The 25,445-nt window shown below is 32.5% G+C and overlaps 1 protein-coding gene across 5 annotated transcripts; it reads right to left on the bottom strand.

Annotated features, from left to right (window-relative positions):
* Positions 1-13,230: 13,230 nt before the first annotated feature.
* Positions 13,231-25,170, bottom strand: LOC123225836 (transcription factor IIIB 60 kDa subunit-like). 5 transcript variants are annotated; one of them, XM_044650134.1, is made up of 22 exons: positions 25,007-25,094; positions 23,624-23,675; positions 23,463-23,548; positions 22,821-22,913; positions 22,625-22,706; positions 22,145-22,220; positions 21,987-22,072; positions 21,833-21,909; positions 21,087-21,143; positions 20,840-20,952; positions 18,871-18,950; positions 18,688-18,774; positions 17,718-17,798; positions 16,697-16,858; positions 16,488-16,592; positions 16,119-16,191; positions 15,890-16,017; positions 15,377-15,457; positions 15,030-15,167; positions 14,732-14,821; positions 13,851-13,904; positions 13,231-13,753 (listed from the first exon to the last, which is right to left on the bottom strand). In XM_044650134.1, exons 2-22 carry the CDS (start codon positions 23,639-23,641, stop codon positions 13,529-13,531), a joined length of 1,992 nt encoding a protein of 663 aa, XP_044506069.1. In that variant the 5' UTR covers positions 23,642-23,675; positions 25,007-25,094; the 3' UTR covers positions 13,231-13,528. The 5 variants fall into 5 exon arrangements, with proteins under 5 accessions (XP_044506069.1, XP_044506066.1, XP_044506067.1 ...); XM_044650131.1 differs by lacking the exon at positions 23,624-23,675 and having other exon boundaries at positions 25,007-25,154; XM_044650132.1 differs by lacking the exon at positions 23,624-23,675 and having other exon boundaries at positions 22,821-22,883; positions 25,007-25,154.
* Positions 25,171-25,445: the final 275 nt, after the last annotated feature.

Raw genomic sequence — 25,445 nt, 5'->3', positions numbered from 1 at the left:
CATGCATATGACATGTGAAAGGTCCCGATGAGTTTTAATAAACGTCATCAAATCGTTCCTTGCATAGGTAATCTATTTGGGCAATAGTATTGCATAGTGGGTGTGTGCTATATCACTACAGTATATCAATGGATGATATTAGATATGGTGGATATACACATGGGTAAACAATGGAACCATTTGATGGTTAAATAACTGATCAAAGGTTATTCTATTATATTGTTTATCGAACGTGACCGCTGAACGATGATCACATGGGCATTAATATGTAGTCAATGATACATCATGAATCATACTTGTGTATAGATCCTTTGACTTGAGATATCACAGTTATGCTTCGTTCCGGAACGTATGGTTCATACGGTGTATACCACGAGGCTAATCATGTCTCGTTCAAAAGTCGTTTTGATAATATGTTGTTTGAGTGAGAGGACAAGTGATGATTATACAGGGATCCGTCAGCTCGACTGCTCTCGAGTTCCTATATGAATATCGAGAAACATGAAAATCTAAGACACTGGCCAGTGTAGATAAAAGACCACATGAAAAGAGTTTCGATGTGGCACGTTATGATGTATTACTTGATATTCGAAAAGATTAAATATTGAATTTTGACATTCCATGAATCCAAGTTTAATCGGGATGTACTAATGAAGGGATTGGACTACATGGTAAGTGTGAGTAAAAAAGATTCATTTGACATTATGTGAAGCTTGTACTTCATTGTGATGTAGGGGTCATGAGACATTGCTAGATGACACCACATGATCAGTAGGAGCTTCGTTTTGTAGCGAAAAATGAAGTATATCGGTTAACGACAGTTTTAGGTTATATAGTGATATAATGAAACGTATCGTCTAATATAGGGCCCACGACTATGTCACTATGAACCTTGAAGGTCACACCCATATTTCAAGGAAGAAAATGGTGTTATGAAGCTGAAAATATTTATCCATGGTTGGCTAGCACTTTTCGAGGATAAAAAATTGTGCTTTTCGAATAAGATTCAGAAAAGGGGCAAAATTGTCATTTTACACCTTTTAAATTGTTTAGAAAGTTAAAATGAATAATTTTAGACACAAATTATTTAACATGTGTCAAATTCCAATTTCTCTTAATTATCAACCAATGAGAATTAAGCACATGTTGTAACTTGATAAATATCAAGTTTTAATGTAATAAATGTGAGGCAAAAATGAAGAAATATATACATTTTTCTTTTCTTCTTCTTCTTTTGCCGGAAAAAGCTTCTCTTTTCTTCCATTTGTCTTCCTTGAAGGGTGCAAGCCAAGAGATCGCTTATTTTAGTGATTCAAGCTTCCAAACTTCAAATTAAATTACAAGGTACAAGGTAGTTTACATGTTTCTATGTTTTATTTCTTGAAACAACATGTAAATTTTATATTACCATTATTACATATGATGTGAACATAAATTAAAAATTTTAATTTTCTTGCCGAAATCCTTCAGTACGACATAGGGATGAGGACCGAAATTACCTTTTAAGATACAGTGATGGACATATCTGGATGGTTGTCTGACAAAGTAGGTTGACTTGGTTAATTAATTTTGTTTGTTAATATAGAATGTCGTTCAGATGCATGATAATGTTATATTATTTGTTTTCACAACATGTTGATTCTTTTTGGGATTATTACATCGGCGACAATATGATGTTACGACGAAGGTTCATTAGAACTGGACGATAGTTAGTTCTTGGTTGTTTTGTTGTATATATCTCTCACAGGTATGTCGATTGTTTTGTTGTATTTTTCACATGACTGGTCAATGCAAATTATCCTTCTAACTTACATTTGTAACCTTGGGGTGTGATGGATTGTAACATCCCCCTCTAGAAGTACTACCCACCAAAGAAGAAATGTTACAAATTAATCTCCGGAACGTCTATTTTTTTTTTCTTTTAAACTACTTTAACATGAATGCATCACTAAAGTGTTTAGAAATTATTTTTAAAACTGAATATCTGGAAGCAAACCAAAAGATGTATATACTCATGTGAAAACTCATCTGAAGATATCTGAAAACGTGGAGTAATCATATACCAGTGTACCATCATCTCAAAAGGTCAAAAATCAATAAGAACATGCGACTATATGCATGTAATATAAACCGGAGATAATCTGCTCCAGCCAGATCTACCTACGCTGACCTGACCTTGTCTCGCAACTACCTCGATCACTTGTACCTGCAATCAGGAAATAAAAGGAAGTGAGTGATAAGAACACTTAGTAAGAGGAAGGAATCAAGTAAACTATCTTTTTTCCTATTTTAACTCACTTTCGGGACTCCACCTCACATCTTAACCTCTATAAGAGATTGATAGGGTAATCTAGCTCATTCTTTACTATTTGGCTCATACTTTGTCTCATCTGGTGTCTATTTGATACTTTTGGAAGCTAACTATAGGGATTTGACACTTTTCTAAGCTCAAGCTCTTTTCCTTTCTTTCACTACACCAATTGTGACCGGAATTGTACTCTACTACGAGCATGCTCTACTATGAGCGGACCCTACTATGGGTCTATGTCCTACTACGGACGTGTCCTACTATGGATGTGCCCTACTACGGGCGGTGTAGTCTAAAGTGCCCCTTCATAGTTTATAGCATGCATGCGGGTCTTATATTTTACTAATTTTACTTCCATCTAAATTTATTCATAACTCACCAGACATTACTCTTGGGACGACCCCTAAATCTTGAGCCCCGAATTCCTTTTCTTGCTTTTCTTTCTTTTTCTTTTTCTTTTCTTCTTTCCTTTCCTTTCCTTTCCTTTCCTTTCTTTTTTTTTTTCCTTTTCTTTATTTCTTGCCCATAACTACAAAATACTGTTTACAGAATAGTCATTTAACAGGGTAACCTTCTTTTTCATACAATTTAACAACCCAAACGATTTCTAATTTATACAAGCTATATATCGTTGAAAAGAGGATTCAAAGATCTTTCCAACAAGCTATAATACCATTCATAATTCTATAGATAAGGCAGTCAAAACGTGCGCTAAAGTCAGTGGGAAAAACTGCCTCCTCTGTTTATTTGGTAAAGCAGTCCTTGTGGTTCATGCAATATTTAACAATCTAAATGATCTCTAATTCATACAAGCTATATATCATTGGAAAGAGGACTCAAAGAGATTTCCAAAAAGATATAATAACACTCATACTTCATCAGATAAGACAGCCAAAACATGGGACGAACTCAGTGGCAAAAACTGTAAATATCATGCAACTTTCTACCATGAACAAAATAACACACATAGACATCCCAAATGACAAGACAACATTCATCAACTTCAAAATCATCATTTATAACATAGATCCAAGGAACCAAAAGCCTAAAACATGCAACATATCAAGAATGATTTCCCTTACATTGTTTCAAGTCCAATATTTGCAAGTTGGGTTCCTTCTCTTTGTTTTGTTTCCTTTAACACCAAAATCACATTAATTCTAATACCTTACACACTTATATAAATAAAAGTTATTTAAATAACCTAACTCAAATTACTTCAAGCATGTAAAGTATGAAATTCTTACCTTTCCTTTGCTAATTAGGTGATTTAAGCTTATTCTCCTTCTTTTCTTCTTCCGAACAACCTTAATCAACCAAAAATATAATCATCCATCAAAACCCTAAACTTGACATCTCTTAAAAATTAAACTTCTTATCTTAGAACTGACCAGAATTAATAGATTTACATTTTTTATAACTGGAAGCTCTGGAAATTAGGTGGTTTAGCTAGGTTTTTGGATGAATTTTAGTTGAAGGAAAGCTTTAGTTCAAAATAATGGAGGTTCTCGGCAAATGAAGAAGGAAATGAATAGGTTATGAGTTTTATAAACCTTTTGGACAAATTTACCCTTCACCTTTTCTATAAATGACTATTTTATCCTTAGCCAATTACCAAAAACCCTTAGCACCACCATATAATTTCAAGTATGCCATTCAATTTTCATTCCCACTTTGTCCCTTAAATCCTTCTAAAATGACCATTTTACCCCCTTTGAAAATTATTGCTCATTTAGTAGTTTTCTATAATTCTTTTACAATTTCTTTAAACAATAAATTATAAAATCAACTCTAGGGGTAATTTTGGAAGTGGAGTTTACTGACACACCTGAATTCGGATGTTACATGGATGAGGTCAAAATTCGATAATCAATTACTTTACAAGGATTACTGAATTAAGGTCTAATATATGTATTTTGTTAATGTGTGCAGGTTTTTATCCTAATAAACTTCGATAATGCATATTAGATAGCAGACGTCTTGGATTTTAAGGAGTAGAAGATCACAATTTATGACTCATTACAGAGTTTTATTACTGATCCAGAGATATTTAGTAGGAAGATGTTGAGGTATACATCGATGATACCACATTTGCTAGCTATGATATCATTTTGGTCTTACGTGGGTCGAATTCCACGGGATGATCCATTTGTATTGCATAGGGTGGTAGATATGCATAGTAGACGCCCTTATCAGGTGATTGTGGTGTGTTCATGTTATATTACATCAAGCGCTTGGCACTTGGCCGATTGTTATCTTTTGAGGCAGAGGACTCGTTACACCTACGCACACGTTTAGCGGCACATAGGATATTGATTAACCTTTACATTTTGAGTGTTTGTATATTTATATATGTTTATTCATTCATATGTTTTATGTGTTAGTATGTCTATATGTTTATTCATTTATATGCGTTTGTCTTTTATATAGTTACTATAACCGATCAGTCAAATGAACAAAAAATGACTAAAAATGGATATATGAAATCAATATTGACATATATAATAATTAAAAGAAGAAATCTTATAGATATAATAACAAGTACAATCACAAGTTTTAAATATAATATATCACAATCACAAACTTTATATATAAAGTAATAAGTACAATCACAAATTTTATATCAAAATAAACAAGTACAATCGTAAGTACAGTTATCTTCAACCATTTTTTTAAGTTGCTGAACTTGATGGTATGAAACTAGGTATCGGAACAGGACTTTTGCAATTCTATCTTGTATATCCAAGTTTCTGACATTGACTACAAATAAGTTGTTCAACAACTTCACTTTATGAAAGACGTCTGTTTTTATTTGCTAGACGTCTTGTGCGATGATGATGGATAAATGGTGGATGGATAACGCGTGCCTCTTCTGCATGTAACCACTCTGATTGATCTCCTAGTAGATTAACGACCTCTACATAATCTGCATGGTAAAAAGCGGTATTGTAGTAAGGATGCACTCATTGAATACAAGTGGTGAGCTTTATATATCTTGCAATGGCAATGACTTGCATGTAGAGAATCTGTGATAGCTGAAATTTTCTACATATACATGTCTACTCTGTAAGGTTAACCACACTATCGTATTAGCCACTACCTATAATCTCGTATCGTTCAAATGTAATAGGACACACCTCTAAGTTTGAAGACTTTTGCACACGTTTGACAATTTTCTTTTTTGCCCATGGTATTACGAGATTGGTGCACACATCTACAAATCATATAAATATCAATACATATGATAAGTAATTAAGTATAAGTATATATAAACACATTTACAACAAGTTATAATATTGAATATATAGTTACTTACATGATTTCTCCTTTCATAAAACTATCTTTGTACCGTACCTCTGATGAACTTGATAAGCATAGTAATGGACAAACCTCAAGTATGTCTGACAAGTGCATTAAACGACTCGATGATATTGGTAGTTATTATATTGTATCTATACCTTAGGAAATATGCCTTTGCTTATCAATCATAACCCACCTTACACAGGTACGTTACTGTATCAGGGTGCATACAGGACAATGTCTTCATTATCTCTTGAAATTCATACTTTGTGTATGTCTTACTTACTTTCAAATACACCCATACAACTTTTGCATTCTTCTTGTACTTGGACGCATGTTATAGTGAAGATGATGATAACAATAACCATGGTGCACACCTGGGAAGTCTTTAGCTATTATAGAGAAGATACTAATATGTCAATTTGAAATCATTGCTAATATCTCCCAAATTTCTATAGATTTCAACCCTATAAAAAAGAATGAAAACCTTATGAAACAAAATGGTATCGTAGGGTTCCGTTAGTTTTCCAAGTAATTGTGGCATTTATTAATTAAAAAAATTATGATTAAAATACAATTAATTTGATACAATTGTAATTTTATAAAGTAATAGATTTAAGTTGAAATTATAGTTTTGGATATACGAGAAGTTGGACACACAACATCAATAGGTGGATATCACGCCAGTTTTAGGATTTGCTCAATTGTTGAGATGGTATATGAAAGACATCCCGAGATGGAATGTTATCCTAACTACCTTCACCGGAGATGCAATAATTAATAATTTATTATTGATTATACTATGAATAAAGTTTAACAACAAAGTTTACTAAAACAAAAATTTGTAGGATAATGTTAATTTCTCGCTAGTTTTAACTCCGATGGAGAAAACTATAGACTAGTTTGATGACATTATCTGATATAGAGATTGTTACATAGACAATCTTTTTCATCGACATCCTCCTCATCCTTATCAAGAGATGCATCATTGAGTCCTCTTGATGTTGTTTCTCCGATCATTGCTCTGCCTCATATCGAGGCTTTTTTTTAGCCTCTTATCATCGATCCTATTCATGTCACTAAGTCCACTCCTGTCAATGTCCTTGTTACGACCCCTATCATTGAGCGCATGTCATCGGAGCCCTTTATTATACCCCTGACCATCGAGCACATGTCAGATGATCCTTTTGGATAAGATTTCTTCATTCGTTACTTTGATGTTGCATTTGCTCAATGGGACAATTTTATCTTAGATCGGTTGACTTGTATGAGGGATAGGATAACTTGTATAGAGGACAAAATGACTTATATAGAGGACAGGATAGAGGAGACACGATCTCGTCTCTACATAGATATTGTCGTACAGGTAAAAAATTTAATGATATACCAGATATTTAAGTTAATTAAATATGCAAACATATGAACCCTACAATAATTGTATATGTTGTTACAATCTCCTCGTGACAATGATAACAAACCATCAAGAGGGGGTCCGACATTCACATCTCCACCTATTGTCAAGGTAAGTACTAAACGTTTTAAGTATATTGGAAATGATATTTCAAAAATGTTTGTAGTATTCTGTTAACTTGTGATTATTGATATTATTACAACGTCAGTTTTTTGATGAGGGCCCATCGAAGAAGGATCTTATATTAACTTTTGATGTGGGCAATGAGAGAGTATTGTATGAGGTTTTCCTATTGACACCTTTTATGATGGTTCAGGTAAGTATAACGTCGTTTATAAATATTATATCTCAATTCAACATTTGTTTATTGATTCCCTATTAACTCATTACTGTCAACATTGTGATAGTGCCTCAGCATTAATGAGCCACACTGAAGAGAGATCCCATATTGACATATGTTTTGATAGTGGAGGTACGTATAATGTCGACTGTAGACATTATAATCTTTGTTAAACACTTTGATTAACCAATATAAAATATTAATATTGTTATAGGATGTTGATGATGATGGATCACCTCATGAGGCTTCCTCATTGACACCGTAAGTATAACATCATTTGTAAATATTATATCTCAATTCAACATTTGTTTATCGATTCCCTATTAACTCGTTATTGTCGACATTATGACAATACCCCAGTGTTGATGAGGCCACATTGAGAAGGGATCCCATATTGACATCTGTTCTAATAGTAGAGGTACGTTTAATATCAACTATAGACATGATAATCTTTGTTAAACACTTTGATTAACCAATATAAAATATTAATATTGTTACAGGATGTCGACGATGATAGATCATCCCATGAGTTTTCCCCATTGACACATTTTATGATAGTTCAGGTAAATATAACGTCGTTTGTAAATATTATATCTCAATTCAACATTTGTTTATCGATTCCCTGTTAACTTTTACTGTCGATATTATGACAGTGTCCCGATGTTGATGAGGCCGCACTGAGGGAAAATCCCATATTGACATTTATTTTAACAATAGAAGTATGTATAATGTCGATTGTAAATATTATAATCTCTGTCAAACACTTTGATTAACTAATATAAAATGCTAATATTGTTACAGGATGTTGGCAATGATAGATTACCTTATGAGGATTCTTCATTATCACCTTCTTCAATGGTTGAGGTAAACTATTTGATTAATCAATATAAATTGTTAATTTTTTCATTTACCTTTTATCTATTGCTATAACAGGATATCCGATTGATCTATCTCAACACCCTATGTAAGGCTAAAAAGGTGATTGATATTACCTCTTAGGAAAACAAATTGACTGATATTACTTGTCCAACGGACTATGTGGTTTAACTTTTGACACAGAGAGAGATAATTCAGGTATATAAATTTTACTAATGTTTTCATTATAGCTTGTACGTTTGAATGAAAAGTATATTATTTATTTATTGTTTTTTATATATTTCACACCAGTAGGTCCAAATATTTGATATAGTTAACCTAATCTCTCTTAAAAATTTCCTAGCTATGACTTTTGCCTTACAGAAAGTATTGAAATAAATTTGAAAATATCACAAATTAATATGACATATTATTTGTTTTGGTATAATATTTTTGCACACTTCATGGTTGACTTGTCAAGAAGAGACCGCTCATTGGAAGCTTATACATAAATCCGTTGAAACCAATGATCTAATAGGTGAGGTCTGTTATGCTATTATCAAGTACCAAACGCGAGAAAACTTTCACGAAATGGTATGTAGAACCTGATCTCTTCAAAAAATGAAAGGTGTACAACACAGGGATAAAGACTAAAATTACCTTTTGGGGTACAGTGATAGATATATCTGAATGGTTGTCTGACAAGGTGAGTTGACTTGGTCAACTAATTTTATTTGTTAATATAGAATGTCATTTAGATGCATGATAATGTTATATTATTCGTTTTTATAGAACGTCGATTCTTTTTGGGATTATTACGTTAGTGACATCATGATGTTACGATGGAGGTTCATTAGAATTGGATGACAGTTCTGGGTTATTTTGTTGCACATATCCATCATGAGTATGCTGCATGGATAAAGATCAGTTTAAGTACCAGTTTCCTCCACTTTTCACATGACTTGTCAATGCAAATTATCCCCCTAACTTACATTTGCTACCTTAGGGTATGGTGGGTGAGATCAGAATTCAATAATTAGTTACTTTACAAGGATTACTGAATTAAGGTCTAATATGTATATTTTGTCAATGTGTGTAGGTTTTTATCCTAATAAACTTTAACAATGCATATTGGGTAGCAGGTGTTCTGGATTTTAAGGAGTAGAAGATCACAGTTTATGAGTCATTACAGAGTTTTATTACTGACCCGGAGATATTTAGTAAGAAGATGTCGGGGTGTATGTCAATGATATCACATTTGTTAGTTGTGACATCATTTTAGTCTTACATAGGTCAAACTCCATAGGATAATCCATTTGCATTGCATAAGTGGTGGACATACCGTAACAAACGCCCCTATCAGGTGATTGTGGTGTGGTCATGTTACATTACATTGAGTGTTTGGTACTTGGCCGACTGTTATCTTTTGAGGCTAAGGATTCTTTATGTTTATGCACTCGTTTAGCGACATAACTATTTTTTTCAGGATATTGATTGACCTTTACATTTTAAGCTTTTATATATTTATATATGTTTAGTCATTCATATGTTTTATGCGTTAGTATGTCTATATATTTATTCATTTATATATGTTTGTCCTTTATATAGTTACTATAATCGATCGGTCAAATGAACAAAAAACAACTAAAAATAATTAAATCAACATTGATATCTATAATAATTAAAAAACGAAATCTTATAGATACATTAACAAATACACTCATAAATTTTAAAGATAATATATCACAATCACAAACTTTATATATAAAGTAATAAGTACAATCACAAATTTTATATCAAAAATAAACAAGTACAATTATCTTCAACCCTTTTTTTCAGTTGTTGAACTTGATGGTATGAAACTAGGGATCGGAATAGGATTTTTACAATTTTATCTCGTATATCCAGGTTTCCGACATCGGCTACAAAACAATTGTTCAACAAATTCACCTTGTGAAAGACGTCTGTTTTTATTTGCTAGACATCCTGTGCGACGATGGTGGATGGATAACGCGTGCCTCCTCTACATGTAACCACTCTGATTGATCTACCAATAGATTAATGACCTCTGCATAATCTGCACAGTAAAAGACAATGTTGTAGTAAAAATGCATCCATTGAATACAAGTGGTGAGTTTCATATATCTTACAATGGCGATAACATGCGTGTAGAGAATCTGTGATATTTGAAATTTTCTATATGTACATGTCTGCTCTGCAAGGTCAACCACACCATCGTGTTGGCCACTACCCATAATCTCATATCGTTCAGATGTAATAGGACAAACCTCTAAGTTTGAAGACTTTCACATAAGTTTGGCAATTTTCTCTTCTGCCCATAATGTTAAAAGATTGGTGCACGCATTTATAAATCATATAAATATCAATACATATGGTAAGTAATTAAGTATAAGTATATATAAACACATTTATAACAAATTATAATATTGAATATGTACTTACTTATATGATTTCTCCTTTCATAAAACCATCGTTGTATTGTACTTCTAATGAACTCGATAAACATAGTAATAGACAAACCTCTGTGTGTCTGACAAGTGCATTAAACAATTCGACGATATTGGTAGTTATTATATTGTATCTATACCTCGGAAAATATGCCCTTGTCTATCAATCATAACCCACCTCACACAGGTAACAATGACTTCATTTTCTCTTGAAATTCATACTTGGTGTATGTCTTAACTACTTTCCAATACATCCACGCAACTTTTGCATTCTTCTTGTACTTGGATCACATGTTACGGTGAAGGTGATGACAACAACAGTCATGGTGCACACCTGGGAAATCTTTAGCCATTATAGAGAAGATACTGATATGTCGATCTAAAATCATTGCTAAATGAGGTACCTCACCTAAACAATCATTTAACTTTGTTAAAAACCAACACCATTTGTCATTGTCTTCCCTAAGACCAATACCGAAAGCCAATGATTATTATAATCCAATGTAATAGCAATAAAAAATTGACCCAAATAGTTGCCCTTTAAAAAGATAGCATTAATACAATTGAATAGACGAATATGTTGTCGGAATACTCGGATACTGCAACCCAATGTCATGTAAAAGTATTTAAATTGTTTCTGCTCATCCGTTAGTGTATATGTCACAGTTCCTGGATTACAACGTATTAAATTATAATAATACTCTGGTAGCAACATAAACGACTCTTTGGGTGTGCCTTTCAATGATTAAAGTGTCCAATTTCTTGTCTACCATGTTTATGCATATGATATATCAATTGACGATGTCCACAATAATCTCCTTAGGTTGATACACATGATTAACCAATATAAATCAGGTTCTCAAAATTTACCCTAAAGCTCAAACCCCAATTTGCCTATGATGAAACAATATCTGATCTCTAGGATATGTGTGTTGGCTATCCATACGACATAATTTGAAACTTTCACTTTTTCCTACCTTGTTTGCCTGTACACGCTAATTACATTGCTGATTATGACATTTAACCTCCCATCTGAGTGTGTCTAACTTGTGCATTTTAAATTGATATTTTTTTTCAAGAGCATCTCGAGTTACTACAACAATGGCATACTGTTTACTTGAAAATAATGTACCAATTTTTTAAGAATCATCATCTTTTTACACTCCTCGACTTTTAGATGTGAATGACTGGTCAGAAATTTTAGATAGCCAATTAAATGTATTAATATGAACATTCCCACCATTAAGATTTGTTTGCGGGAAACTACTTGTATTTCCAATATCTTCATTAATATATATCTTCTCTTTGAACTCTAGTTCCACATGCATAACCTTCCTATCAAATTCACTCTAATCTAGAAATTTTTCTTTGTTGTCACGAACAAATTCTTCTGTATTATACAATACAATAAGATGAACATCATTTAAGTAAGCAAAGTCTTCCTCAGAAAATTTTTGTTTCGGATTGATCGCGATATTTTGAATCCCTCCTAAACCAATCTTATGATCTTGTAGATAACTACTCGGCTCACTACCTTGTAAACCCTCATCTGCTTGTTAAACTTTGTAACTATTATCATTAAGTGTAGTTATAACAAAAACTGAAACACATGCTTTAAAGATGTTAAATAGACCATTAAGAACCTTAAAATCTTCATCATTTAAAATTTCAACAGAGATGTCGTTGTCAAGATGCTTTGGTCTTATACTTATTTGAATGTTAAATACCTTTTGATCTATATTACACTTTTCTCTCACCATTTGGATTAATCTCTTGAATGTCGTGTCCTTTGAAATTTTAATCAATTTTCTATTATCTCTAACATATTTTATTACGTTGTTACCTATTTCTATCAATTCTCTCTCATATCTAATTGAAACATATCCGACCATTTAGATTAATTCTACAATGAAATATAAAATTAATATAAATAATATGAGTAAAAATACTATTTACAGATTTGTGTTACATTATTTTATTATTAAATTTGAGATTCGTGATTTCATTTCTATTGTATAATTATACCTATTCCATAATTCTATTACATATTGTAACTGTTAACATACTTTGATTAATTTGATACTAATTTTTGAAAATATCACTTTACCTCTATATTGTCAAATATCGTTTTACGTTCAAATATTAACTAACATTTCTAACACCCTTTATTATAAAATATCATTTCACTCCCTTACTATTATAATTACAAAATTTAATTTTTACACAACTTTAATTTATTATATAAAACACCACATATAATTATATTATCAATAAAAATAATAACGATTGAAATTATAGTATATATAAATACCTCGATATCACGAACTTTTTTCTTCTCTCACGAAATCACAATCATGAACTTCTTCTCTCTCAAAATCTCTTTCGGATAATAAGTAAAATTGTATATGTTGATAGATAAAGAAAGAAATATCGAATCAGGCTCATATAACTGCCACATGTGTAGTATATCCGTAAAACTTAAGCCACTAGTAACCTAAAATTATCAGATGGAGTTTACTTGGGTACAATGCGCTGATACCACACCAGATACGACAACAAAATTTTATATACAGACACCGTCAATTGTTTCAAAGAACTACAGATTTATCAGGTGAGATTTGACAAAGGCCTCTCTCAGGCTTCAGTTTCCACCCTTGAATGATGAGGCATTCCAAGAATATATGATAAAAGAAAATAAAAAGGTTAGTACAGCAGAATATTTTTCCAGGCTTAACTTTGAGGCCAGTGCCAGGTAATAAGAGCCCAGCAGAAATAATCGTCCTGATTACTGGACCAAGGCAGTCGACCGTGACGATAGGACCCATTAAGACAAATCAATGTTCAAATTAGTAGTCATCTTCGAGATCAAAAGTGTCGTCTTGATTTTCATAATCCAGCTCATTATAAAACATTTCTTCCACATCCTGCTCATCATTGTAATCATCTTCTCCATCCAGGTCACCATCTTTTAATGTATCATCCCACTTATGCTCTTTTTTCCCTGTACCGGCCAACTTGTCATCATTGTCTTGTGACTCAGTTCGCGGTTTTTTGGTATTATCTGCATCCTCCTGCAAGAAAAAATGAACAGTCCCAACATCCAAACATCCACATTAATTAGATGTTACTACAGATGCAAGAATGCAAATGATATAAAGACAAACATACAGAATCCTCAAAAAGTTTCTCCAGCACTTCATAGTTGATTTTGGAGCTGAGTCTCTGCACACAAATCAAGTTGACATCCGTAAAGAAAGAGGGACAATAATCAATATGTTTCATAGAAAAAAAAACCCCCATAAATAGGGAATTTCATACATATGCAAAGACATGTCAATGCATTTACTAAGGGGTGCAAACGTGCCGAGTATTGCTTGGTTTGAACTCAGCTTGATAGAGTTCACCTAAGGTTTATGTTCAAACTTGATGAGCTAGGATGTTGCTGGCTCAAGCTCAAGATTGAAAGTGAGGACTCGAGATTGGCTAAAAAAATTACGTTAAACCTCATAATTTATATATTTATTAATTATTCCTTATATTCAAAGTTAAAAGAATAAAATTTTAAAAGTGAAAGTACAAGAGTTTAAACTTTTTGAGGTTTATAATATTATATTTGAGTTGAACAATAGAGACCTCTAACTTGGCTCGAGTATAAGACTTGAACCACTCAAGCTCATCTCAACAATAACCGAGCTGAGTCATGAGTAGCTCATGATTGGTTTGTCTCGTTTGCAGCCCTACATTTGCTCTAACAATGATTACTTATGAGAGTTCTCCAAAAAAATCTTCTAAAAATAAGCCGTGATTGAAGAGACTAACATATTCAGCATCTAGTACATTTTTGCCTATGAAAAGCCAGTGACTAGCCATGGGAGAGTAATTCATTTCTTGCAGTACAAGTTCCAATCTGGGTGAGTGCTGGTCCAGTATCAGAAATATAAGATTCAACTCTTGTGAATGATTTCACTTTAACTAACCACTAAGATGACGAGAGAGTTTAGCTTTTTGTAGTTATTATAGAAAAGAGGAGTTAAAGTGTGGTTTGGTACCTTTTTATTCAGCATTTGGCGAGTGGCTTCCAATGCAGTCTGAGCAGGAGCAGTGTTTTTCGCTTCTGCAGCTCGTTTTTGTTGTTTTTCCTGCAATGAGAAGATCACATAAAACATTTTTAGAGACAATTTGTGAAGATCACATTAAACATTTTTAGCGACAATTTGTGAAGCAATGATACTATTTTCTGAAGAAGAATATACTAAAACATAGCATAGCAGATAACTGACACAGCCTAAACATACGCCCTACCATAAAACATTTCAAATGCCTGTATTTATGGATACCTAAAACTACCTTCTTATATTTGGCCACATTAGCTTGAGCAGCAGCAGCAAGCTCCCTTGCAGCTTTTAATTCCTCAGGATTGCCCTTGAAACTAGCCTCAAAGGCTTCTCTGGCAGCTGCTGCAGCTGCTTCCTTTGCTGCTTGTTCCTGTAAAAATTATAGCACAAAGAAGTTCTGGTGGAATCAATATAAGCCAAATTAGCAGCAGGTGCAGCAGAAGAACAAATCAAGAAAACAAATGAGAACATTTAACTGTGACACTTCATTTATAAGTTACATCAAGAATTAGGATATGAAAGTTTCTACTGAATATGGTTTATGAAATCTAGGATTCAACAGATTACAGATCACATCACCTCAACATACTCCCGGTTCATTTCTTCCCAAATTATTTTTTTGAGATGTTGCTCCTCCTCATTATGAAGGTAGCCATCAACCTGAGATGGCAAAGTTGCACAAATTGAGTCTTGATCGATGTAATGAGTCATGCATGAAGATGAAGTGCATTACTTATCAAATATGAAAAGAAATCCACACAATTAGAAACACACATTTAAACAGAAAAATGGATGATGCACCCAAATTGGCATAATATAAATTTCAAATATTATTTATGTCAGAATCCCTAAAAAAGTGTTTATGCCCTTCAAGTGATCAAATACACAAATGAAAGAACTTCAAAAACACTAATATGGCTAACTATATTATAGTTATTTTTGTTTTCAGCTCCTCATGAAGCTTGAGAGCAGTACTCAAACCCTTAAATAGAAAAAAAGAGAACCTTTTTAAAAAATGTAGAAAATGTAATTTCTTAAGCAGAGTTAGATGTCTTAAAAGATAAAAAGGGATGATAAAACTTAATTGCACACCTCAAGATCATCAATGTCCGAAAAGTTATCTGATTCATCTGAAGCTTCAGTACCAGCATCATGTCTGGGTGATTTACTATAATCATCACCATTACTAGTTGCCTCCTTTCTAACAGCTCCTGAAAGCCCTGTAACATCACATTTTTATAGGCACACCAATAACTGATGTTGCAAATATGAAACTTAAAATTGCAACAGTGCTTCACAAGAACAGAACAAAGTAACTTACCATTACTTTGTGGCTCTACCAACTTTACTTTTGCAGCCTTGCTCATAACCGGGCTGTCTAGTTCTTCCTCAAACTACCATAAAAGTTCACAATGAAAAAAGAAATTGTCCTACAGAGAAGCTACTGTAACTTCTTGGAGATGAATCTTAAAATCAAATAAAATGCAAGTAAAGACAAAATTTTAAATTTTTTTAAAAAAGGCTATAAAATGCTAAGCAGCACAATGAATATCTGAGTATGCTACAGTATTTAACAATTTCCATGATATTGAAAAAAACAAAGTATAATTAAAATTGAGTAAAAGATTATCTAGTATATACGATTGTTCATAGTTTTTAGCCTGCGGGAAGGTGCAGACGCAACACTTACAAGTGTATTTTCCTCAGCAGATTCTTTGGCCATTCTCTCTCTTTCAGCAGCCTGGAAAGCTGGAGGATCTGCTCCTCCCTCAAGTCCTTCTGAAATTGTCATAAACTGCACCAACCAGCAGAGAAGGACCTTGGTTTTTGATACAAGTGCACATCCCTTTGTGACAAATATTTTTTTTAAAAAAAAAAAAGGAAAGAAGGCAGACTTACTTCATCATAACAACTTCTACAAAGCCCATATGCAAATGGTTTACCAGTATCCTTATGTTTGCAAAGAACCTCAGTTAAGCTTGATTCTTTCGACACAGAACTGGGGTGATTAGTTGAGTAACTTCCTTGCAGCTCCTTATTCCTAGCTAGGAAGTCCTCAATCTAGTCAAAAGAGAAATTGAAGGGAAACTTTAAGAAATATTAAGATTGCAACAAACCAAATTTATACATTAACAAATAAAACTATTAACTAAATGAACATGACATTTTTAACAATAATATTCTTAACATAAACATCAATCTCTAACTTCCATAAAAGTTAAAAAATACCACTTCAGTCAGAAGGGAGAAAAAAAAAAACCCAAACAGCTGAGTATTCTACATTCCTCAAGTGAGTAACATAATTCAGCTGTAAAGTCAGTTTTGAGTTAGTAGTAAGGGAATCTTATGCAACTTGTGATGGGGATCAAGAAAGAAGAAAAGAGGCAGATAAAGATAAAATAACCTAACTCAGACTTGCCAAATCATCAATATACCCCCAGGTCCACTAAAACTACAGTTATTCAGCATACAGAAAGATTAACCACACTCCTAAAATTAACTCTCCAAACAGAAAATTGACTCACTCCTAAACTAGACGTATAATCATACATGTTTCACTTGCAGCAATTGTCATAAAAATATATAAATAAACCGACTAATAAATTGTTAAAACCAAATTAAATAGGAAACTAGTGATCCTATTCTATAACACGTATCACAACATAAGCCATCAGCCCTTAAAGTCTAGAATTGTGCAGCTATATTAAAATGACACAAGACCACTCATAGAAGAAGGTATATGAATGGTTCACAAAAGCAAAGCGGAATTAGAAAGGATAACCCATAAAGATAACAGCAAAACTTAAAAGCGATTCTGAATTCATAAACTAATGCAACCACTGATTTCCTGAAACAGCAATCATATTGCCATTTTACACATAGTCCGTCTCGACAAAAAAAGATGTTGCAAGAAGCATACCGTTAAGCTTCCAGAATCTGTGTTCTCAAATTCAGTCAACCGCTTTGTGAGTGTAGCTTCACATATATGTACAATTTTCACCTGATGAAGATTTGTAGAAGACATCAAACTGGTATGAAGAAAATATATATCTCAACACTTAAGTACTTGGATATTAATCACCGAACAGAGAAAGAAAGAGAGCAAAATCAGAATGGCAATTTTAGATAGATTCTGTCGAAATCCAAGAACATTCTCCAGAGAGGCTAAATGAAGAGCCTAACATAAAATGTTCAATTACATGTGTAGGGGTTTGTACTTAGTTGCTTCATTATTAGATCAAGGCTAATTACAAAAACTTCTCCCTGATTTGAGGATCTACTTTGACATTGTTTGTACTTCAAAAGTAAAAATTATTCTCATAGAAAATAGTTAAATATTCATACAACAAATCAATTAGATTTTATATAGAATATGTTGACAAATTAGAATGAAAAATCTATTGTGAAAACTAAATTCAAAAAGTTATAAAACCTATTCTATCCCAAGACCTACCAATAAACAAAGGGAGTGCATCTTTTATATTCTAAACGATAGGAATCTTTTATCGTTTAAAATTTTATGGTGGCACAATCCAAATCCTAGTGAAACTTCACCATGTGCAACTAATAAGAAAGGGTTCCCCTTTAAATGGAATCAATAAGGAATCTGTTTTAAAAGCAACTATTTATTTTCTACAACCAGGGCAACTTGTCACCATCGGCAAGAGCCAGTTCATGTTCTAAAATCAAAACTGAAGGCCACCTGTTAAAGGCATCCCTGCATATAATCCTCTAATTTTCGAGGCTATCCTACATTAAACAGATTCTAATAAACAGCTATTTCAAAGCTAAAAACACATTCTTTTGAAGACAAAACACAAATATAACATTCACATTCTGCAGCATGAACCAAAATACAGAGGAGCAACATAAGTTGTGAGTTCACTTACAATGTCTGACTTGGAGAACTTGAGACCATGTGTAAGTGCAGATACGTACAAAGCAGCACCACACAATCCACTAGGTTTTCTCCCTGTCTGTATGTTTAAATCAAGTCACATTTCAACTTTTGACAATTACCAACTAATTCTAATGCTGAAATTGCATTGAAATAAGATAGCAAATTATTAAACCGTAATCCAATTTCGTTTCATGCTAGCCAAGATATCCCGAGCAGTACTGCAAACCTTCTTATCCCCTCCTGGTAGTAATCCTGCAAAGCAAATTGGTGATATGTCTCCCTAAATCAATCCAAAATACGTAATACATGTTTAACCCGATCTAAAGTAAAAGAAAAAAGAGAGTAAGCACTTTTTATTACCATGAAACTGAAGAGAAGTTACTGTAAACTCTGGTAAAATAATAAAAAAAATCTAAAGTGGAATTAAAGCAAGGAGAGAGACGGAAGAGGAGAGTAAGAAAATGAGAGAAGAACCTAAAATTTAACACGCATCCAAATCATCAAGAAAACACATAACTGTCACCAAACAAAAAAAATCTGTATTCCAATTTAGCCACTTAAGCCTAGTGTACAACTCAAGAAAATATTAACAAAACAAAAACACAGGAAACAGATACAACAACACAAGTTTGCAGAACAACAAGAGTCAAACAAGATTGAAAAGGAAAACTGGGTTTGAAAACCTGAAATGCCATACTCACAGCCAAACACTAGATGAAATAATTCTCCAAGAAACAGTACCAATATTGTTTGTTATTTATAATATGCATCTTAGAAAACCAAATTTATGATATCACCCTTCAAGCATCGATCCTATTGAGGAAAAAAGTCCTTGCGCTGCCACCAAACAGAGCTTCTTTAATTTAACAACACATTAAGCTAATAGGGATTCCACAAGTCTAATGCCAAGGCAAAAGTAATATGATGATATAAAAACTACTAAATTAGTTTTGGATAGACCCAATGCACTACCAAAAAATTATCCATGCCTTAGGCATAAACAGAAAAATCAATTTTGTACATTATGGATTGACATTAAAATAAGTAATTTAGATTGACATAAAGCTGGTGTGTAATTATATCAACAGTACAATAGCCCTGACACTGCATTAGTATAATAGATACCTTCAAACCTTGTTTTACACTTGCAAGTCAACTACAATTTTTTTTAACATTTTGGGTGTGTTTGGTTTGTGTAATGTTTTATTACAAAAAATAAAAGATTACCTTAAAAATTAAGGAATATAGATATTAATATACTTGATAAAAGTTGGTAGGTATTGGTGTATAAATAATTATTGTGATTAATTGAAAGTAATAAAAAAATACTAAAATACTATTTTACTAAAATAACCTTGAGTATAATTATTTTAAAATAATTTTCATGTTACTCGTTATATTAATTAAAAATGAGGATATTTTGTCCTAAAAAATTAATAAGGATAAAACTTAACAAAATTAAGATTAATAATCTTTTTTAATACTTAAGTTAGTGGTAATAATCAGATTATTCTTTATATTACTTGTTACATCATCATTACTAATATAAGATTACCAAAATCTTTTAAAACTAACAAACCAAATAAAATAATGTGAGTATTAAAAGATAGATTACTAAAGTAATCTTTTTTTACCTTAAACCAAACAACCCCTTAAAATCTTACAACAACAATGCAATAGTATAATAGAATGCTTAAAACCAGCCAAGAAAAGCCCTAGGAAAGATGAAAATATACAATTTAGACAAATGCTAACAGCATTTACAAACTCACTCCCTACAACACTAACAGCTTGTTTTCAGATATCTCCAACGTTTTCACCTTGGTTTGCCATTCCACATGTAGCATGAAAACAAGCCAAAAAGTACCGTAAAAGGTGAATTAGCAACTATCATTGGCAATCCTCTTTTACTTAAAATTCAATTGAGAACAGTTACACCAACCAAAATAGAATCTAGGAAAAGTACAATATGATGCAATCATTAGAGATATCGTCTTCAAATATGATATCTTTGGCCAAAAGTCTTGACGAACAGAAAATTTTAGAATAGACCCTTTGAAGGACCTTGCCCATTCCTTCCAACTAAATTTAGATAGATAAGCAATACTGCTAATCATTGTGAATTCTTTATAGAAACTTACGGTCAGTAAATTTAGGCAAAAATATGGAAGGATCAAGTTGTTTCTGTATATTGGATTCGTCTGCAAGGTACAACACTTGGCACAGCTGCAAATATACACCACCCAGCTCATAACTGCAAAATAATTAAGATGAAAGCAATAAAAACTCATAATTGTAAAAAGCTGATAGCTACATTACTGTTAATGTTAACCACACATACATACATTGAGAAGTATTCATGAAAAAAGAACAGAAAATTTTCCTTACACATTGACATTTAAGTAATTTGCAAAGTCAATCAAAAGAAATGGCTTCATTTTCTCCCTGCAAAAAAGAGATTCAAATTTGATATTAGCAAATATCTTTACTGTACGTGTTTAAAAACCATAAAGGCAATTTTAATGTAGTTCATTCATTATCCAACTTAGGATGAACACAAATTCTTCAGCTTGTGCTTGACTTTAACAATGTGTATAAATAAATTTGCAGTAATTTCTTTGTGTACTTGAGAACTACAGCAGTTTGCAACCATAAGCATATTAACTAAAATTACAAGATAGCCAGAGTTGCTTGATCAAAGGACATAATTACGTGCTGCAGAACTTCTAATTCATAGGTATGGTGGCTTATCCTTGTCAAGATGAACCAACATGATGAAGTACTTTAATCTCTTTCTCACAGTCTTTCTCTTTATTATTCATAAATTCTCCTTCAATCATAAAATTCCTATTTTTAACACACATACGCTGGTCCAAGTGAAAATAAAGCATGAAATAAATTCCATCAGACCAGTAGCAAAATCCATGTTCTATCAAACTAACCTGATTTTGATTTGTTCTTTTTCATCCGTAAATTGATATACATAACAATATTTTTCTCTACGAAACAGATATACATACAATCGCAAACTCTTATCTTATCTTTGGGATGACATTTATATACTGATGCTGCAAGTAAGAAAGCTATGCCCATGAATCACAGTAAAAATGTAAAGACAGAGAAAAATTTCATACCTGCATGCAAAGTATAGACAAGAAGCTTGTACTTGCTCTGCTCGACGCCCCCTAGTGAAATTCCGTGCAACAGCCATCTTCACAATAAAGAATCATTGATTAGGGCAATCAATTAAGAAAATGTACAACTAACATAAGCTACGGCAAAACATACTCCATAGAGACGTTTAGCTATGTGAACTATCTCATCACTATCACCGATACCTAAGGCATTCTTCATTTGTCTCATGTCATCGAAAGCTGCAGCACCACAAACAATTAACAACAAAAACAAACTAGTACCCATGTGAACATAACATAAACAAAATATACCTCGTTCCAATAACCGCTCCCGGGAGGCTCCATATTCACTTTGAATAGTTCTTATCAAATTTCCTGACAATTGACTCTACAAATAGATCTAAACCAGTAAATACATTGGATATAAGTAGCAAAGGAAAGCTAAAGAACATGAAAATTCAACTAAAACAAAGTCAGTCATTACCAAAGTGAAAATTCACACACAAGGCACATTATTGTCATTTATTGAAGAAAAGTAACAAAAAGTCAAACATTCCCCGGATGAACAAATTCTACCACAGATTTCAACTAAATTGCTATTCGGTTATAATAAGAATACAAAATCAAACACTCCCAACATGAGCAATCGACACAGTAGGGAAAATGTAAATTTTGATCGAATTTCCATTCTTTAACAAATACAATACAAATCAAACATACCCAAAATGAACATCAACACAAAGAGGCACATATAAATTTCAACAAAATTGCATATTTTAACAAAAATAATACCTGCCCAGATGCATTCTTAACAAATGTCACTTCAGTGGAATAATTGTAATAGTCTAGAACTCTCCCACACAGTTCACAACTTCTACAGAATCAACCACAAAACCAAACAAAAAAATCAAAATTAATAAAAACAAGACAAAACTAAAACAAAAATCAGTAGAATTTAATTCAGATTTAATCCCATCATAGAGCTTACAATTGAGAATCATAAGGACGGATTCCAATAATATTTTTGGAACAGTGAGTACACCACACCATTCTTCTCCAAAAAAAAATAACTACCTCGGATCTGCAAAACAAAGAATAAAAATAAAAACTCACCAGAAGTCGTGTGAGAGGAAACTGAGAGTGGGGTTTTATTGAGAGTAATTAGTGTACTTGGGCCAAAGAATTGAGTTATGTTCCGTTAAATAGAAGTCTCTGATTGTGACACATGGAATTGTTTTATTGGCTATGAGGTGGGACCTTGGAAATTGAAGTAACGGACTTGAGTGTTCAGTTAAAAAATAAATGAATCACAGTAATAGCTAAATATTACCAGCATCCATTGTTTAACCACATATATACCAGTCTTGTTTTCTTGAAATAAGAAAATTTTAAGTCTTTTCATTTATACATGTTGTCTACAGGAGCATAAAAAAAGTTAACCAATGCTATAATTTTCTTGTTGAAAGTGTATTACCATTAACAAGTTTAAAGACAAACATAAATAGAACATACTCAGAAATATAGTGTTTTGAATCATCAAATTTCAAACAAAATGCTTAATAACAAGCTTAGATGCAACTAACTCAAAAAAATTACATTAATACTTGACTTCAAAGTACATGTCTCTTACGATATTAAATGGATGCCACGAAATTTTGCAAGCTGAATTATGCACTGTCCTACAATGCTTGCAGCACCATTGCACAATAGAATCTCCTATTTATACCCAGAATAATCAGCAAAATCAAAAAAAGATACATAGAAGCATCAACTTTATCAAAATGAACATACAATAGTTCCAGAATTCATAGTCGTTAAGTCTTCAACCACATTCTACACGCACCTACGAAATAAAATTATTTTTTAGATTACCAGGCAGTAGTTAGCATTGTATTTGTATCATATGATAATTTGTTTTCATCAAATTATGCATCAAAAAATTTTAATATTACTTAGTAGGAATTTTGTCAAACACATTGTGAGTTACTTATCTCATAAAAATCATTGGAGGATATAAACGAATTTGGATCTTCTCATAACTGGATTATGTGCAAAGTGACTTTTCTTACAATTCTCAGATATGAATTCTTTTATTATAGTAGAAAGAAAATTATAATGTTTATAGAAAGTATTACAATCAAAATAAGAATGCAAAACATAGCATGTAGATTTAATATCCTATTTTTAAATAAGATCTCAAAGATTAAATCAAGTCAAAAGATGTCTAGAAAATAGAGGATAAATCTGAAACATATACATTTTTTAAAACACATTGAAGTGTTGGATTCGTTTCACAGCTAACATCGATTCTTTAAACTCAAAACAACATTGTTATATTTCATTACACCAATCAAAACGTATCTTGGTATCTCTTGGATAATTGATATTCTCTTCAATACAATAAAGCAATCAGGAAGAAGAACGACTTATCAACAAGTTGAGTGATGACTGGGACAAGTCCGACGACGGCACAACTACCATATTGTTGGATGACAAATTGATTGATGCTTGAGATGATGACTGAGACCAAAACTACGGTTATGGAGCTATAATTATTTACTGGTCAGAAACAATGATGGTGACACTGAAGAGTTTGAGGTAACAGTAGATTATATGCGGGCTACGGATGCACTTGAGAGGTAGGGATAAAGACTTGCAAAATTAGGGTTATATGGGTCCCTGTATTCAATAATATATATATATATATATTATTCCCAAACCGTTTATGTGCTCAGGGGCGCTGCCCCTTGAACCCCCGCCCACTCGAAAGGGAGTGGGGCCTCTGTCGATTGACTGGGCAGCGAAACCTGTCTGCCTCAGCATAACCACTTATAGACGGAGTGGTGGCCAATTCAACCAGAAGAATAGTACAAGAAAATCTTTTGGATTACATAATAAGAGCATATCATAATTAATTCTAACCCATAATATATATATGTACACACACAGAGTCACACACATAAATGGAACCTTTATCATCTAAAGCAAATAAATATGATATGAAATCTTAACCAAAACAAAAAAAAAAATCACAAAAGGGTATCTAGAAAAGATGAAATAACAGTTAAAAACGCAACCCAAAAACAGGAAAAAAAAATACTGAACTGCAAAAATGAAAAAAAATAAATACAAGGTATTATAAATTAAAATCGATAAAAGAGAGTAGAGAAGAACCTTGTGCTGTGAAAGTGAAGATGAGATTGAGATTTTTAGAACCCTCAAACCCGGAACCGGAAGCACAGAGGACTGAGAGGAGGAGAAATTGAATACTTGGGTTTCAACTTTGAGCATGGGCTGCATTGGCCCAATTATGGCTGAGCTAATTAGGCTCTTGTGAGAAAATATAACCCAACGTCCAAGTCTGATTTGAATTAAACAAAACCTAAACAAAAATTGGTTAGAGTTTGATTTAAATTTAAAATGGTTAGAATTAGTATACTAACTTCAGCTCACTTCAAAGTTGTAAACAGTAACATTAAAGAATGAATTTTTTTAAAAGATGCATCAATTTATATCAATAATATGTGTATCATATCGTATAATATTTATTATATCAAACTAATTTTTGATATATTTTATAATATGTATTATTTTTCACTTATATATTATAAAA

The sequence above is a fragment of the Mangifera indica genome, chromosome 9 (assembly GCF_011075055.1).
Source record: "Mangifera indica cultivar Alphonso chromosome 9, CATAS_Mindica_2.1, whole genome shotgun sequence".
Taxonomy (NCBI): Eukaryota; Viridiplantae; Streptophyta; class Magnoliopsida; order Sapindales; family Anacardiaceae; genus Mangifera; species Mangifera indica.
The sequence above is the reverse complement of the archived record's forward strand: the minus strand, read 5'-3'. Positions and strand labels throughout refer to the sequence as shown.